The 18,368-nt window shown below is 45.2% G+C and overlaps 1 protein-coding gene across 1 annotated transcript in view; it reads left to right on the top strand.

Moving 5' to 3' along the window:
* The first annotated feature begins 7,317 nt into the window (after window positions 1–7,317).
* LOC134490675 (nuclear receptor subfamily 1 group D member 1-like) overlaps window positions 7,318–18,368 on the top strand; it is a 38,145-nt gene continuing 27,094 nt past the window's right edge. Inside the window, exon 1 of the mRNA XM_063293881.1 lies at window positions 7,318–7,843. Within this exon, the coding sequence (XP_063149951.1) occupies window positions 7,828–7,843 (16 nt within the window). The 5' untranslated portion in view covers window positions 7,318–7,827. The remainder of the gene's footprint in view (window positions 7,844–18,368) is intronic.

Below are 18,368 nucleotides of genomic sequence, written 5' to 3'. Positions count from 1 at the left end.
TAACCAACCCTGGGGGTGGTTAACACCCTGAAAGTGCTCCCATAATTAAGAACTTTTTAACACCTATATCCTGGATTATATTTCTTTTTAAGAATATTGTTTTATTGTATTTTAATGATTATTTATTCCTGTTTTATTGTAAACTGCCCAGAGTCGCTCTTTGAGTGAGATGGGTGGTGACTAAATTTGAAATATAAATAAAAAATAAAGATTGGAATTTCTGGGAAAATTCACAAAAATTCATTGTTAACCTTGTCTGGAAACACCCAAAAGTGATTTTGTTTCCAAGACCTCAGAAACAACCAGGTGATATTCAGTCCTTGTCTCTTCCCCAGTCCTTGGGGAATTCAGAAGGAACAGCCTGGGGACAATTTTAACAGTAACTCCTGAGAAGGTGGACAAGATCCTCAGATCTGCTAACTCAGCCACCTGTTTATTAGATCCATGTCCTTCCTGGCTGGTGAAGGTTGCCTGGGAGCTGACATGTAGTAGGGTAGTAGCTGCTTCGTTTAGGGAAGAGGTGTTCCCCACTGTCTTGAAGGAGGTAGTGGTGCATCCCTGTTCCAGAAGACTTCACTGAACTCAACTGTATTGGACAATTTTCAGATCTTCAACCTTCCCATTTTATGGAAGGTGGTTGGGTTGCAGAAGAAAGGCTTTGGAGGAAACTGATTAGCTAGACCCCTTTCAGTCAGGTTTTAGGCCAAGACATGGTACTGAGACAACATTGGTTGAGCTTGTTGATGACCTCTGGCAGAGCCAGGAAGGGGTAATGCAACTGTCCTGGTACTACTTGATTTCTCAGTGGCCTTCAACACCATCCACCATGATGTCCTTCTAGCCTGCCTGAGGGGATTATGAGTGGGGACAGCATGCTGTTGCCATGGTTCTTCTCCTTTCTCTGTGGTTGGGTCCAGGTGGTATTGACAGAGAGGAAGCAATCAAGTCTGAGGCCCCTAATGTGTGGGGTACTTCAGGGCTCTATACTCTCTGTTTAACTTCTACATGAAGCCACTTGGTGTGGTCATCCATCAGTTTGGGGTCAGTTATGATGATGATACCAAATTGTACATCTTGACCCCAGGCTGACCAGGTGATGATGTCAAGGTCTTGTTCAGTATCCAGAGGCTGTGGGAGCCTGGACAGAAGTTCAACCCTGACAAAACTGAGTGGCTGTGGGTTTTTGCACCCCCTGGGACTGGTAATTTTCCATTTTAGTCATGAATGGGTTTGCACTTTCATCTTCAGGATGGGTGGACGGTGTGGGGATCTTTTTGGATTTATTGCTTCTGCTTGAGGAGCAGGTAGCAGCTGAGGCTAAGAGGGCCCTTGCACAAATCCACCTTGTGTGCCAGTTGTGTTCCTACCTCGACCAAGGAGCCCTTCAGACAATCACTCATGCTTTGGCCAGCTCATGCATGGACTACTACAATATGTTCTACATGGGGCTGCCCTTGAAAACCACTTGGAAGCTGCAGCTGTTCCAGAGTGAAGTGAAACAGGCAATTATGGGCATGCCTCATGATGCCCATGTAACAGATTTGCTACACGAGCTGCACTGATTACCAGTAGGCTTCCAGGTGTAATTCAAGGTGCCGGTTAAAACCTAAAACACCCTTAATGGCATAGGGCTGGTCATCTAAGAAATGGTCTGTCTTCCATAGTTTCTGTGGTGGATTTCAGTAATGCTGCTGGTTCTCAGGAAGGAGGGAGCACAGGACAAGATAAGAGGAGACACAGTCCTGGAAGCGATTGTGGGAAAACTAAGAGGTTCAGAATAGCCCCGCCCTAGAACTTTCCCAGGTTATTTCCCCTTAGGTTAGGTAGAGTTGCTTTAGTCTGGCAAGACTCTGTCTATATGGTGTAAGCAAATAAAGAACTGAAGTTTGGCTGAACTGATTCTCTGAAGTTCTTGAGCTGAGCCTGACAGTTTCTGCTCATCCTGTATGATTGGGCAGAGTCGGCATGCTCCAAGTCCCATCCATTAAGCAGCGCCACCTGATAGGACCTTGGAAATATGCCTTCTCTATGGCAGTGCTTGCTCTCTGGAACAACTTCCCTCCTGAGATTGATCTGCCCCCATTCTGACCACAATTAAAAGAGCCCTTCAATCTGGCTCTTCCTCCAGTCCTTGGGTTAAACTGGGTGGTGGGTCCTGTGGGTTGCATTGTTTATAGAATGAATAGTCTTCCTCCATATGCCTGTAGTTTTATTTGTATTTTTATTAATAATTTTACTGTTGTATATGCCCAGTGTTGCTATGGAATTTGGTGGCCTTATCTTTTAATAAGCTGCAGTGATCAGTGGTTGTAGGACCTGATGGAGTGTCATGCCTTGGATTCACAGCTCCTATTCGAAGAGCAAGTGGCAGCTGTGGCTGGAAGAGCCTTTGCACAGGTTCACGTTGTGCACCAGTTGTGCCCATTTCTGGATTAGGATGCTCTACTCACAGGAACTCACATTTCTCACCTCCCATTTGGATTACCATAATGTACTGAACATAGGGTGCCCTTGAAGAGCATTCAGAAGCCGCAATTTATCCAGAATGCAGCAGTGTGGGCAGTTTGGGGCATTTCATGATACACTCATGTAACACCACTACTCCCCAAGCCACACTGGCTTCTGGTGATCTTCCGGGTACAATTCAGGATGCTGGTTATCATCTACAAAGCCCTACATGGCACAGGGTCAGGTTATTTGCGGAACTGCTAGTCTCTAGCTGTTTCTGCTTGACCCAGCAGAGCCAATAGGTTGGGCATGCTTCCCATCCCTTCAGTTAAGCAGGATGCAGGACCCAGGAGTCATGTCTGTCACAACCCCTGCCTTGCTGGAACAGCATCTCCCTGGGTTTTGGACAGCCCCAATCCTGTTGTCCCTTTGTACAGTGTTAAAGGCCTGGTTGTTCTTTCAGGCACTTGGGCTGGGATGCTAAAGAAGCTTTGTTGGCTGCTTTCTTTGGCTGTTGTCTTTTTAATGCTTGTAGAATGGAGTGATTTTTTTTTCGACCTCAGGCATGTGTTATGTTGATTGTTTTGAATTATGTATTTTTATTAATCATGTTGTTTTGTTTTTCTTGGTTTTAGTCCTTTGCTTGTCACCTAGACTCACTGTTGGGAGAGCAGCAGCCATATAAATTGTATGCATAAATAAATAGATAAACAAACGTCTCATGCTACCTGATGAGAAGGCTGGCCTATGCTGCTCAATTTCTGTTGCTGTGGTTTAGTGTCTGATTTATGGGTTTCCCATAAGTATCTGGATGCTTAGTGGCAGAACAGCCCATTGGACTAGTCCAGTGTTTCTCAACCGTGGCAACTTTAAGACGTGTGGATTTCAAATCCCAGAATTTCCCAGCTGGTATGGCTGGCTGGGGAATTCTGGAAATTGAAGTCCACACGTCTTAAAGTTGCCACGGTTGAGAAACACTGGACTAGATAGAATGAGTAATCTTGTTGTGGCTAAGACCAACTTAAAAAAAAAATGGAGCACTCCCAAGGATCACAAGAGGCTGTGACAATGTCCTTGGAATGAAGGGACTCACATTCTCAGCCTTTGAGGAGGAAAGTAAGGTCAAATAAGTGTGTTAAACTTCATAGAGGCTTTACAAACCCATTATTTAGTTAAAATAAAAATTGCATTGCTGGAAATCAGTAATCGGCCTGTTAGAATAATTTAAGACCCCCCCCCCATTTCTCCTTCTCCTCGAAACCCGTGCTGAGAGATGCTTCCTGCTTCCATAAACTGATCAGCACAGGAAAGGTAGAAAGGCAACAAGCATCTTAGCAGAAGGGCTCCCCTTTTAGAATATCAAATGATAAAAGAATCTAAAAACCTGTCAGACAGAACCCACGATCTGGCAGAGATAGCAGGGGACGGAATGCCTTTGTTCTTTAAGGCTCATTCAGAAAATCCTAGAGAGAGAGAGATCCCTGAAACTAACAAACAGGTGTGAATCAAGCAACAGTTCTCACCTCCTCTTCCATCAAAGGGCCACATCCCTATATAAGGGGCTGGTGAGAAGATAACACATGTGGCCACCTTCCAACCAGCATACTTTGTACTCTGTACATGCTCTTGGGAAAATAAACCTTCAACCTGTGTTCCAGCAACTGCCTGTGTCTTTTCATTCCTGGTTCGAGATGAACCCTGGTAAGAATTCCTTCTAATAGGCCACTGAATTTCAGCAGCATGATCTTGGGGAGCTCTGGGGACTGAAAAATGGAGCTAGCCAACCTTCTGTAGTCTGTCCACTCCTGACGAACACCTTTAGCCTGCCCTATTATTTTTATATTTATAAGACTTTTCTGTTTTTTATATAAAGCAATTTTATTTCACTAACAGGAAGCTAGTTAGATTCTATTCCTAGCGAATATGTGGACAAATGCTTGCCATTCTGAGCCTGAAGCATTTAAACATGCTCAAGTTCCTTTGGAATGGGTTCCATGGGCTATAAACAGGATCACTTAAAATGGCCCAATTTTCAGTCCCTCTTTCGTTATAACATTGAAGGCCACCTTTGCTCAAGTGCAAGGTATTACAGCTGAATGATGGGTAAGGGAGAAGCAAAGGAATAGTGGGGTTAGAGACAAAAATCTTTTTTTGACATCCCTGTTCTTTTTCCAAACCTGAAGGGAAGGATTAGGCAGATTTCTACCAAATATTGCAGGGATTTGTGGTCTAGGATTTAGAAATTAGCATGAGGGCTCCAGATTTCCCATCCTTGTGTTAACAAAGCTAAGGCACGCAGATACCTTTCAGTAACATTTCAGGTTGCAGAGAGCAAGTGTAGAGTGACTTTAATTTCATAGAGTCCCCGACCGGAGGAGATGGGCGGGGACAAATTAGATAAATAAATAAATAAAATAATTTCTCTTGTGCATCAGTTCACCTTTAAAAGATGTTCCTGTGATGGTTTAGCTGTTGGTATCTATCCTTAGTCCCAGAGAAACTGAAAGAATTCTTTTAATTCTGAAATTCCCAGCACAGGCAACAATATTTAAGATTACAATTCTTCATGTGTCTTCTCAAAAGTGAGTCTGATTAGGTGTGGTGAAGCTTACTCTCAGGTAAGTGTTTATAAGATTGTAGTCTAGTTAAACTGCTCTCTGGAAGATAAGCACAATTCACGCTTAGCAGAGAATGGCACAGCTGCATACACTGGTGATGGTGACACACCATGTCCTTAACTTAGCTGAATCATGTCCATAGGACAAAACTTCCAGAATATAGAAGGATGTTATCTCTCTTTTATTTGTTTGTTTGTTTGTTGAATTTTATTACTGCCCATCTCCCCCCCAAAGGAGGGACTCTGGGTGGTTTACAGAAACAGGATTTAAAATCCATTATCAATATAAATACAATAATAAATAGACAATAAAAATATAAAAAATATGGTAAAATCCAGATGTCTTAAAGTTGTGTTTCAGTCTGTGAGTATACAAGATCGTCCTAGGGCACTAGCCATCCCCACAAATGGCTGTTCCCCATCCTGCTCCAGGCATGATGGCAAAACCAGGTTTTTAACTTTTTTGCGGAAGTCCAGGAGTGGGGGGGTTGTCTCACCTCTGGGGGAAGAATGTTCCAGAGGGCGGGAGCTACTGCAGAGAAGGCCTGCTTCCTGGACCCTGCCAGATGGAATTCTTTTACAGATGGGATCTGTAGCATGCCCTCTGTGCATGACCGGGTGGGACGGGCCAATGTGATGGGGAAGGGATGGTCCCTCAGGTAACCTGGCCCCATGCCATGTAGGGCTTTAAAGGTGATAACCAACACCTTGAACTGGACCCAGAAGCAAACTAGGAGCCAGTGCAGCTCACATAGCAAAGGTGTTACACGTGCCAACCTTGGGGCACCTAGAATTGCCTGCGCGGCCGCATTCTGGACCAGTTGTAACTTCTCTTCAAGGGTAGCCCCATGTAGAGTGCATTACAGTAGTCTATATGGGAGATGACCAGGGCATGAGTGACCGTTCAGAGGGCCTCTTGATCCAGGAAAGGGCATCGCTGGTGCACAACATGGAGCAAAGGCCCTCCTAGCCACGGCTGCCACCTGCTCTTTGAGCAGGAGCCATGAGTCCAGGAGGACCCCCAGGTTATGCACTGGGTCTGTCTGGGACAGTGCAACCCCATGCAGAACCAAGGATGACCATTTCCCAGATACCTAGGAGCCATTAATCCACAGCCACTCCATCTTACCAGGGCCCTCAGGCATCGGGAGAGGGTGGTCACGGTATCACTTATTTCACCCGGGATACGTCATCCTGTGGTGAGGGATGATCTCGCCCAGCGGTTTCATGTAGATGTTAAAAAGGAGTGGAGGGAGTACAACCCTGCAGCACTCCCTATCAACACCAATTGGGACCAGCCCTGGAGAAGGGAGGTGAACCAGTGCAGAACTACACCACCCACCCCCAACTCTGTGAGCCAACCCAAAAGGATACCATGGTCTACAGTATTGAAAGCTGCTGAGAGATCAAGAACAGCCAGGATGGATGCACTGCCCCCATCCTGCTCCTGCCAGAGATCATCCATAAGTGCGACCAATGCCGTTTCTGTCCCATAACCAGGCCTGAAACCTGACTGGGAGGGGTCTAGATAATCCTAACAGAGGCACAACGAACAGCTGTATGATGACAAATTCAACATCTGTTGCTTTCCTCCAAAGTGATGGCGATGATGATGATTTATTAAACTTGTATACTGCACCACTCTCAAAGACTGTGCAGCTCACAACAAATTGCAGCAGAAAGCTATGCCTTCCCCCAGAATGGGCTGGGGAAAGGGGCAAACCTAAAACCTCCATGAGATAATAAAACAGGCGCGTCTGTTCTTTTTGCAGCGCCCCTGCCCACACTTAGCAGAAGTCCCAATCTGGCGCGCCTCGCTTTGCCAATTTTCTTGTCCTCACTGGAGCGCCTGCTTGGCGGCGAAACACCAGATTCTCTTTTCTGACAAAAGCCTGGGCACTGCTGCTCGACAATGTCCCAGCTGGGGCAATGCCAGGCCGGGGGTGGTGGTGGTGGTTCTTCTTCCCCATCCCTTCCCTACCCCAAGCAGGGGCGACGCGTGCGCCCCGGGCTCGCTGTCTCCCTCTGTCCCTCCTTCGGCCCCGCCTCCTGCCCATGTGCAGCCGTAGAGCTGATGTCATCGCTTGGGCTGCCCGAATGTGTGTCAGTGGGGCAAGCCTTTGATTCTGTCACATGCAGGCTACACATGAGCCAGCCGCTGAGGTACGCCACATCCTAGCTCCCCCGCTCCTTCCTGGCTAGAAAACAGGAGCGAGCGGCTCAGGCTGGAGTTGAACAAGCAAAAAAACAGCCGCAGCAGGAAAGCTCACCCATCTATCATCGAATTAAGGGAAGTGGATTGGGGGGCCTCGGCTTCAACCTCTTATCGAACCTTGCTTCAAAAAGCACGTGGAAGTCGCAGTCGATAGCACAACGCTGCCTCCGGGAAGCACAATCCATTTTGCAGAGCGTGGTGCCTCAGGAGTCGGCAAGCACGCGCGCGCGCGCTCACACTCACACTCACACTCCCTCTCTCTTTCTCTCTCTCTCACACACACACCGGTGGGAGAAGAAGCGGGGAAGGGCGCAGAGGATTCCCTTACTGCGCACAGCCGGCTTGCTACCGATCGCCTCCTTTTTAGTTATTTTTGCTCATTTGGGAGAGTGCTGTCCTTCCCACGAAAACAGGCAAGCAAACCCAGCGCGCAACTCTTCATTGCCCTCAAGGCGATTCCCCCCCCCCCCTTTTTTTGGCAACCCGAGAGCCAGGTTTGCACTAACAACGGGAGAACGGTGGAGAGCGAGAGAGAGAGCGAGCCAGCATGGATAACAATTCCGGTAAGCCCCTGATTTTCTGCTGCAAATTTTACCCCCCCCCCCACGCCGGATTTATCCTCAGGAGATTCCTCAGTTCTTTCGAAGTGGGTTGATGGGCACGAACTGAGGGAGGGCGGGAGAGGAAATGCACTAGCCCAGAGGCTTGTGGCGATGTTGAATGGTGTTCTGTATTTACATGCCATCACAGGCGTTTTTTTTAACGTTTTCCACCTCTTTCTCAGCTTGCCCGCTATCTTCGTTACAGCTATACTGTAGATCACTACACCGGAAGGCGCGCATAGGTCTGAGGTTTAATACATTTTCCTTTAAAAAAAACAATCGGGAAATGCATTCTTTCGCATTATGTTTAGATCGTGTTTCTTGGATCTTAAACGTCTTTGTAAGTGGGTTCAAAAAAGAGGTCTTGCAGTGGACTCCCACCACCACCTCAGCGGAGGGAGAGGAGTCGGAAAAGCAGTTTCGGTTGATACTGAAATGATTGTTGAAGAAGAAAGGGAGCTACAGCCAGCCAGTTGGAGTGTAGTACAAAGGAAGAGGGGACTTACTGGTGCAATGCAAATTATTGGAGACTGCGGATCTTTCACCACTGGGACTGGGCGAGGGACGCGGGGAGGGAGGTCGCTGTTCAAAACCGCTTTAATTTGTGTATAATGAAACGGGGTCACAAGGGTGCCGCTGCGTTTGTACCCCTCAGTAAACAAACCCAGCGATGCTTGATGGATGATTCTGGAAAGCTGCTCCTCGTTTTTGCGTTATCCTCGGCTAGAAGAATGGAAAAAATGCTCCATACAGCCCGCTGTTTAGTATACAGCTGGCTTGTGTGTATGTGCGTGAGAGGTTAGGCGGGGTCAGTGAGATTTGACTGTTGTGGAATGTAGGAGAAGAGTTTGCAGTTAATAGTCAAAACCAAACAAGGGGGAACGTGGATAAACTAGGTTGCTGGGCCAGTCCAGGAAAAACAAAACAAAACCACCTTTTGATATATCAGGGGTAAATGATCTGATGCCTTGCAGGAGATGTGGATTGTAACTCCCATGAGATGAGCTCAGAGATCATGAGACTTGTAGTTGAAACCATCCAGAGGACACTAGATTGCTTTCCCCTGTTTTACAGAGAATCAGGTGAAAGCCTGTTTTCTTTTCTTTTTTCTCTTTTCACTGGGAGATAACAAGAAACAGTATGTGCAACTTCCTGTATGGAAAGCCTTACTGTTCTGTTACTGCCGGAGTGCTGTTTTCCTCTGATGCACGGTTGGAGAAATGGAAGGAGAGAAATGAGAAATGAGTTCCTGGGCAGAATTCGGCATTTTGCTGTTTTAAAAAGGCACGTTTCTGGTCCTTCCTGCATTGTTTTGATGAAATTTCTGCAGCAAGAAGGTGGCCTAAGCAAGATTCTAAGGGGCCATGGCTTCATTGATCTGCAAAGCTACTTGGCTGCTAATCTTTCAGAAGCAGAATAGATACAAAAGTTGGTAGATGCAGATTCAGTATATTTGCATGCTTCATTCAGGTGACATTTATCTTTCGTTGTTGGAGATTTGGCATACTGTTATTCCAAAGAATAAAATATTATTCTGTTTTCACACAATTTTGTTACGCATTTGTGTATCTGTTGGTTTAGTATAAATTGCTTGCAAGCCTGGATAGGCTGCATGAACTTCCTTGCTGGGCTTCTTAAATTTGCTGCAGCGTTTTGAAATGTGCCGAAGAACTGGGGTAGAAGTTCTCAGCTCTGCTGTCTTTTCAGAGTACACTGCAAATCCTGTATGTTCTCTCTCCTGGTAAATGATCCTTCAGAAGCTTTTGCAGTGCCACATGGGGAAATCTTCAAAGCATTAGAGTGCAACAACTTCCTGGTGCCCCCATCTCCTCCCTCCCCAACCCTGATTGTGTATATGGTCAAGGTACTGATTGGGAGAATCTTGTCTCTCTGACATGCAAGGTGAGGTACCCCTGGGAGACAGATGCTGGCAACAGGAATTGCCAAGCTGCTGCCCCAAAGGGGGAGGTGGGGCCAGAGTGTGAGGACTCGGAGTGCCCCTGAGCTGAGGTTTGATAACTTACTGATCCACCACAGAGGACAAAGCTATGTTCATGGGGGTGTTCATGGCTTGCTGGTAGGGCACTGGTTTTCCCCGAGGAAGCTCTGGGGGTCAATCTTTTCCAACTCCCGGGAGAGTTGAAAAAAAAACCTGCCTAAAGTCTTGGAGTTTCCTGCTACGGTAGTTGCGTGCTGAGCTGACAATATTGAGCAAGTGTTTTTACTCAGTGGCCCAGTTCATGCACTTTGCTAAGCCATATTTTGGTCTGTTTGGTTTTGACTTAAATGTCTGAACCCAGCCACTTGGTGATTAAATACCATAGTTAAGCAAACCATAGCTTGGCATGATATATGAACCCAGCTGAATAATAGGACCCGATCCTTTGTTCCTATGATCCAGAATTTGTGATTTTCCAGTTGGCTGCTCTGCTCTGCTACTACATGTAGCCTCTTTAAGCTCTTTGTCATCCCAGGGGGTCCACTGGTGATAATTTCTGGTGACACATTGACATGGCACTCAAGTCCTGTGCCAGCAATTGGCATATCAGGTCACATTTGTAGATCTGTGTTAGTGTGCTTTTTGTTGGAGGGCTATTGTTCAATATTGATTCTTTTGGGGATGTTCCTGTTCTCCCCAGATAGGAATTATGCAAGAGCAGTGATCATCACTAGAAATGGAATGAATGCCAGACTCCCCTTTCCCTGAGATGGGTCAGCTTTTAAATTTGAAAGATTTTCTTCTTCAGGGCATGGTTGGGGGATGAAAATGTATGTTTCTATACCAACTAATCCTGAGCGCTGTCCTCTGACAACACTATAGCCCTGGCACCTGCACATGCCCAAGAATTCCTCCAGTTAATCACAAAGTGACTCAATGAGAAGGAGGAGGCCGAACATAGTTACATCTGCCCGCAGGGGCCAGGAGTAGTCTTTTGAAGGCTGGCAGAACAGATCAGGAATGTCTTACTTACCAAAACAGTCTTCAGTGGATTCTATATATAAGGACTAAGGTTATTCAAGGCAGCCACATCCATCTATAGCTCAAGGGAAGTTCAGAGTTTGCTCCTTGAATTCCTTTCCTCCCTGGCTGGCCTAAGTATGAGGCAGCCTTCTACTAAGCCAAAAAGGAAAGTTGTAGGAGATACTTCATGGTCAGATAGGACTCGGAAGGATTAAGTTGTTCCCTTATGCAGTCAACTGAACTCCCACTTTGCCTCCACTCCAGGCAGTCCTGGGGAATGACCACAATTCAGTGCTAGGCCATATACCTTGAAGAAGGGCTGCAGTTCTCTGCAGGTCATCCAGGAGTATGCTTCGCAGAGTAGACAGCTCTAGGCTAGATAAGCGAAGAGTCTGAATTGGGATATGGCAGCTAATTCCTTGTATTCCATAAAATAAGGAATTCCAACCCCTGTGGCAGCATTCCTTAGCGTTCCTTAGGAATACTTTGTGTTGGGACTGAAATTGATAGCCATTGTGGCTAATGGAATTCTGGAGGAGGAGCCCAAAGGATCCCAAAAGCTGCTCTGTACTGTAGTGGGAGAAGACTCTGCAGTGGAGATTCCAGCTGGGAGCAAGTGATCCTAAGATGAGACCAGCCTTCACAGGCAGCTTGGGCAGATGAAGTTCATTCATACGTAGTAGTTCCTGTGGCATTTATGGTGGCTGTGTTGGCACTGAATCCAAACTACCCAGCTGTGTGCTAGCCTAGTAGATAGTGCAATCACTATGTGGCTAGTTTATAATTCAGTATTATATGTGAATCCAGGAAATGAGGTTAATGTGTGGATAAACATGTCAAGCACAGACAGCAGTGTTCGTTATTATAGGACAAGAATTGGCTTGAAATAGGAACTGGATACAAATTTTGCCTTGGGTAAAATTTCAAGCTTGTGTCCCATTAGACATAAGACTTGGATCAGGCTTCCATCTCTGTTTTTGACAGTGAAACTCTCCATGCCTTTAAAATCTACATAATGGATCGGAAACAGCAAGTGAAACTCTTGCATCTTCATGTTTGGAAAGTGGGCATCGCCTGTTGATTTCTGCATGCCCTGGCCTGTACACCTTACTTCTTCAAGTAGTGCAGGTTCAATCATACAAACTGGCTGAAGGACAAAACCATACATCTTCTGTACAATGATTTCCCCCCACCTTTGCCATTGGACAGGCCCCAGGCATAGTCCTGGCTCCAAAGCAGCATCGGTATTGCTGGCAACAAAAAACCCTGATTGTCTGCAGCTTTGGGAAGCAATTCTTTTCACCCTCTCATGTGCCTCCCCATCAGGTGGAATTGGGTTCTAGTGGGCTTCTCTGCTGTTTTCTTGTTGGAGAAACTGATAGCCTGCCATGCTTGTTGGAACTCCTGGCAAATACGACATGCCTCATTAGCGTATGGATAGTTGCTCTAGGATGCAAACTCTCTGTGCTATTGAGGAAGCTGTTTGTTGCCACTCCCACTTCCTCTCTCTCTCTCCCTCCTTCACCATCGGAGAAGAAACATGTTTTGCTTCTGTCTCCATCTTGGGCCTAAAGCCATGAGGCTGCCACTATCTTCCATGCAGCCCTTAGCAGCTATAGGGCTAAGGGTGAATTAAGTCTAGGGAAAGAACAGAAGAAACAAGGAACTTCGTTTTTCCACCGAAGATGAATGTAACTGAACCAAGAATAAACTCAGTAAGATTCTTTTTACTTATCTTAAACCTACTATGTCTAAGTGTGTGATTCTTTATGCTTGGGAGGGCTGAATGTGTAAGATTAATAACCTGTGTTTTTCTGACGTGCTCATTAAAGCCATTTAAGATAATACTCTTTTTTCTGTGTACAGCTCCTCTGCTGTGTTAAACTGTGCTCCATTCTGTGGTCCTAACAGGCCACTAATGGCTTCAGTGGTAAGCTCTGGAAGGTGCTTGTCCTCTGCAGTTGGTGAGGACGAAGTGTAGGAAAGGCAGGCTGTTTTTCAGGTGGGACTGGCTGGTAGTTTTCCTTAAGTGTCATCTCTTGCTGTTGTGTCTTTTTCTCAGTTCGGCACCCCCGTCTGAATTGCAGGAGTCTTAGGACCATGCTCTGGGTTGCTACAAGACTCATCTTTGGAAACATTGTGTAAATGATGTTTTGTTTGCCCCTACCTCCTGCACCTATACAGCAAATCAGGAGAGCCGCCTGACACATCAATGAAGGAGGAGAATGTATGACAGGACTGTAAAAGGAATTGTTGCTGTCTTTTCTCCCATACGAGTGGGCAGAAGCTGGGCTTTCAAGGCTGCCAAAAGTGTCAAGGGATGCTGTGCGTAGTGTAACACCCTGTATATTAGTACCACTGGAAAATGGCCTGTCCTGTGAAGAAGTACTCAAAATTAATTCCCGCTTAAGAGCTACAACATACCTGGGGGTGAGAGACACAGAAATACCGTGATGGCAGCGGTTAGCAAATAGACTGGTCTGCAAACCGATCTAAATTGGATTTCAAAGGCAAATATTTCTCATTTGCTCCTCACTGAAGATGAAAGTTTCAAAGTTTGATTCTGTTTTTCTTGGAAGGAGAGACAGTGGGAACAGAAAATGGAAATGAATCAGCCTGTGTGTTCTAGGATTTTTGCCCCTCTCTTGAGTCCCCCTATGTGTCTGTTTGCACTGCACACTTAATAATGGTCAGATCTAGGGCCAGATTCTTCCTCTGGGCTGGCAGTTGCTTATCATGGGTTTATATAATTCTGGAAATTCTGGAATTAAAAGCGTTTTTCTGTTCCTCATCCTGGCTCTACTCTGTAGTAATCAAAGATATTTAAGACACAAAACAGGGTCTTATGTAGGGTCTATTCTGTAAATAGATTTTTAAAACAATGTTAATCCTTTCATGGGTATTAGATATAACATCCCAGTGGATGGAGCTTGGGCTGTGAATATTTGGAGAGGGATGGTATCTGAGTTGTGCTTCAAAATACACTTTTGGTTCCAGGCTACAGTCTGGAGAATATAGTGGCTCCCAACAATATTCAGCTATTTAATTGTGAAAGGTTGCCCTTTGCTAACCAGAAGGCATTGCAACTATTAAAGGAAACACGTGTTTCATTAAGCCATTCCTTCCACCCACCACTACCGCCAGACTGTTATCTGTAGTCTTAAGAGTCTTTTCCTTTTCACAAGGAAGTTTTGTTTAAAGAATGATCCATTTGAACTGTACATTACAGAAACTGTAGTATTCATATGCTATTATTACTGTTCCCAGGTCATAGGCTGTTTTATTTTGGGTGTACAACGAGGAGACTCCTGCCATCTTTTCACAATCCATTCAGTCTGTAATAATCAGTGGTTTTCCTAGACAGCTTCCTCTTAGGGAGGAAATTAGCTTGTGTTCTGTCCTTTCCCTTTAGATCCTTGACCTCTCTGCATGCTCAAAATAACATGCTCTCTCAGAGCCATAGCCTCAGCTAATATAATGTAGTAAATGCACTGTGCATTCAGTTCGTGGTTCCACAAATCACAGGTCACATCACAGTACATAGTTCCACAAATACCAAATACTTTTTCCCCTTTCTGTTTGCATGTACTGTTAGACTTCTGTGTAAATTACAGGGTTTGGGCAGTCAAGGGCATTGATCTCTCTTATTTTCCAAGTTTCATATGAAAATAATCATCTTTTAATTTTTCTTAGCAATTAATTTTACAGCTGAAGCTGGTACTGCAGTTGGTAGGGAGTAATAGATGGAGTGCCAGCATATTTAACAGTTGTGTGGAAGAGGAGTCTTCATACAGTAGCTGTAAGCCACTTCAACCCTGCTACACGAGGTCCAAAAAGACACACACACACACACACACACACACACACACACACAGATTCTGTTATTCCCAGGCAAGATATTGGTTGCAGCTGCAGCTTCATAGTAGGGTATGAACAGATTCTTACTCAAAAGGAAATGTTGGAAAATAAGGGCAGTCAGTTCTGGGATTTGTACGTTTCTGATAATCCACACAAAATGCTCATTCCCCTTTTCTCTTTGCCTTCCCTTAAGCAAGGCCAGTGCCTTGTTTATAGTGACCTCTTGGACTCTTTTAAGCCAGATGCTTATCAGAGAGCAGAAGTGTCCCTACATACACATCTCACTTGCCTTTCAAGGCTAGTCCTGGCCCTTAGGATCTTGGGGAGTGGGCATCGGGACAGAGATATCAGTAGAGGGCTTGAAAAGGAATTGCTTTGCAGACACTTAGGTAGGGGTTGGGGTCCAGTTGTTCACCCAGTGCTGCTATTGGGATACAGCATCAGGAAGAACCTTTTCAGCCTTGGAGAAAGAGCCAGAACCACTGAATTAGTTTGTATGGAAGTATATGCACTTTCCTTGTGCTCTGGGCAAGCTAAAGCTTCATGGTATTTGTCCAATAATTTGAAAACCTCAGGGCTGATTACATACATATCTGGATGCTATGTTGATTAGCCCACAGCCTATTTCCTTGTAAGGATGCAAAGAATGCCCTCTCAAATTGATTGGGGGAGAACACAAGAGATAATGAGAAGTTGGGTGATGGATGAAATAGGCAATGGCAACAGGCATGCCGTTTATGGGTCAGGAATTGGTGATGTTAAAGTTATAGCAACTTGGTTTGCACTTTTGTGCCATCAACTTGTATTGATCACCCAGCTGTCTCATTGCCATGCCTCTTTCGATGGCAGTGTACTTTTGTGCCCTTTTTTAATTTGTGAGAAACCATCAAAGGATTTGAAGATCCTTTTCTTCATTCTATTAAGTTGGTCTCTAGTCTTCTGCCCCAGAGTCCTGCCCTGACAGCTCCACTGGGCTCAAATGAGAAGGATTTTAATACACTAAGGGCATATCAGCAGATTTTTAAAAACATACGATAGCCCTGACATTTACCCCAAATATAAAATGGGATCAGTGCTTACACAAGAATGGCACCCTCCAAAATACAGGTTGATCAATAGCATCACCTGGGGAACATGCTGAGTTCAGTTTTATAAGTAAGTTGGCAAAGTCCTGTTACACAAAGTTTATACATTTGAGGCATGGTGAGAGCCTGAAAAGGGGAGGAAGAGAAACCTTGAGGGAAAGGTAGCAACCTCTGCCTTAAATACAAATATGAATCCAAGGCAGGCTTGTGATTAGTTATACACTTATAGTGAGTTAGCATCAATTCTGGGCAAAAAAGCAAAGGAAGTTTTATACATTGGAAAAGATCTATTTGTTGTTTATCAGACAATACTCTTTGGTTTACAAAATGTTTACAGCCTTGTCAACTGGCTTTGATACTTACTTGTCCCAAGTGAACAACAGTGTATAAGCCTGCTTTAGTTTCTTATTCCCACTGGAAGTTGGGAGGGGAAGAGATGACACCCTCACCAGATGCTTAGCTGGTTTTGCATCAAAAATACCCTTCCCAACTTAGAGTCGTGCCACCTCATCCTACCCTTTCTCCTGTTGTGGGTGACTTTGACCTACTTTGCTGACTGCAGGCGTCAACAGCACTTTCCCAGGTGCTAAAGAGACTGAGATCAAAGTTAAAATGTATTGCAGCAGGCAAGATATGCCAACCTTGGAGCACAAGCCAGCTTGGATTGGGCACAGGCTTGCCACCTGTTTTGAGCTTCTTTGATTCAGTGGAGCAGCTCGTTGCTTACCTTTGCAGGAAACGTTTTGGGCTTTGGTGGTATTCAAGCATCATAGAAAAGCTTTGCTGGAGTGTGAGAGCAGCTGAAAGGGGGTGAAGAAAGGAGAGGATAAGCAGACTCTTGCTGTTTTGTTCTTTCTGGCTTGGACTCTTGAGCAAAACAACATTTGACAGATGTTTAATGCTGTGTTGTATGAAAAGGAGAGACCTTCAAAACTTAATTTAGAAGCAATGAGGTCTGCGAAGTGCAGCAGCAGGGACTAGAAATGCAAGGCTAAATTTAATTTACAGGCACAAGACTGTTTCACATAGAACAGCAGTGGGGAGTGTGTACTTTTCCACATGTTGCTGACCAATCCCTTGCATCTTTCTCTAAGGGCCAGGTCGGCTAAGAGTGCTGGGGGTTTGTAGCTCAACAAAACCTTTGTCCTGGCCTAGAATAATCTGTCAGGATTTTTGTTACACCAATTTATGCTTTTTTAAAAATCCGTTTAGTTGTGTCTGATTCTCGGAGATTGCCTGGACAAGTCCCTGCAATTTTCTTGGCAAGATTTCAGAAGTGGTTTGCCCTTGCCTCCTTCCCAGGGCTGAGAGAGAGAGTCACTGGCCCAGAGTCACCCAGCTGGCTTTGTGCCCAAGGCAGGACTTGAACTCACCGTCTCCTGGTTTCTAGCCTGGTGCCTTAACCACTACACCAAACTGGCTCTCGATTTATGCATAATAATAGGTAATAAAGTGTTAGAATATGCTGGGTCTTGCCCAAGGATGAGATCTTAGTCACATTGTCTCTGGTCCCAGATCTCGCCTTGAGTGTAAGCTAACCATCAAAAATCAAGTTATTTGTATTCTATAATGTAGTAAAACCAATTTAAAAAATCTGATTCAAAGGTGCTTGCAGTGACGATTTTCCCTAACTGGGTTTTACCAGTGAGCTTGAACAACCTCTCTGCTTGCACTGGGAGCAAACTGGATTCTGCGGTCTTCGGATTTAAAACAAGCTCAAATATGTGTAAGCTAGAGAATGGATCTTCCCACGATGTCATATTGTGGCAGCAGGTCACAGATACCGCACATGCATAGGGACTTCTGGCTTCTGCAGGTAGGCCTGGGAAAGACTTATGCTTGCAATTCTGGAGAGCCATGGCTAGTCAGGGCTGCCGGTACAAACTAGACTAGATGGTCAAACATAGTGTAAAATAAATTCCCACAAAACTCTAATTTCTAAAGTGTTCTGGCTTCTCAGCACTGTGTAGGATAGGTTGGATACAAGGAGAGCGCTCTCTCTCTTTGGAACTTTAACCTGACCTTTAGAGTAAAATACACAAACAATACCGCAAACACTGGATCCTTGGAAACCTAGATTCTTCTAAAATATGTCACTGGAGGAGTATCTGGCCCTATTAGGAAAACAAGTGACTTTAAGATCACATTTGGTATCCTTATTTCCCAGGCATTCTGGGCGTGCTCACGGGTTCTAGCAAGCTCACGGATGTACCCTGATTTGTTTAACCTACTTAAAGCCAAAAAAGCTGAGCTGCTGCTCCCTCCTGTCCCTCCCATCCCTGTTCCACTGATGAAGGTGCATGCGGACACATTAAAGTCTGTATGAGTCGCTGATATCTCCTAGCAGACTTCAGCTACTAATAGGCTCATGCACCATTTCTCTTAGTCTTGGTCCCATCTTACAAGGGGAACATTGTCACCTTCTCCCTAATTGTTACATCCTTCTATATTAGATCCAAGGCAGGGGGGAATGGGATGGGCAGGGGAAAGACTCATGGCCAGCTAAGTACCAAATTTTCTTGGCTGACTTTGTTCTAGGCAGTTGGTTACAACTAATAGATGACAAGACAAATCTTGATGT

This window comes from Candoia aspera, chromosome 2 (genome assembly GCF_035149785.1).
Source record: "Candoia aspera isolate rCanAsp1 chromosome 2, rCanAsp1.hap2, whole genome shotgun sequence".
NCBI classification, from domain to species: domain Eukaryota; kingdom Metazoa; phylum Chordata; class Lepidosauria; order Squamata; family Boidae; genus Candoia; species Candoia aspera.
This window is presented reverse-complemented; position numbering and strand designations above follow the sequence as displayed.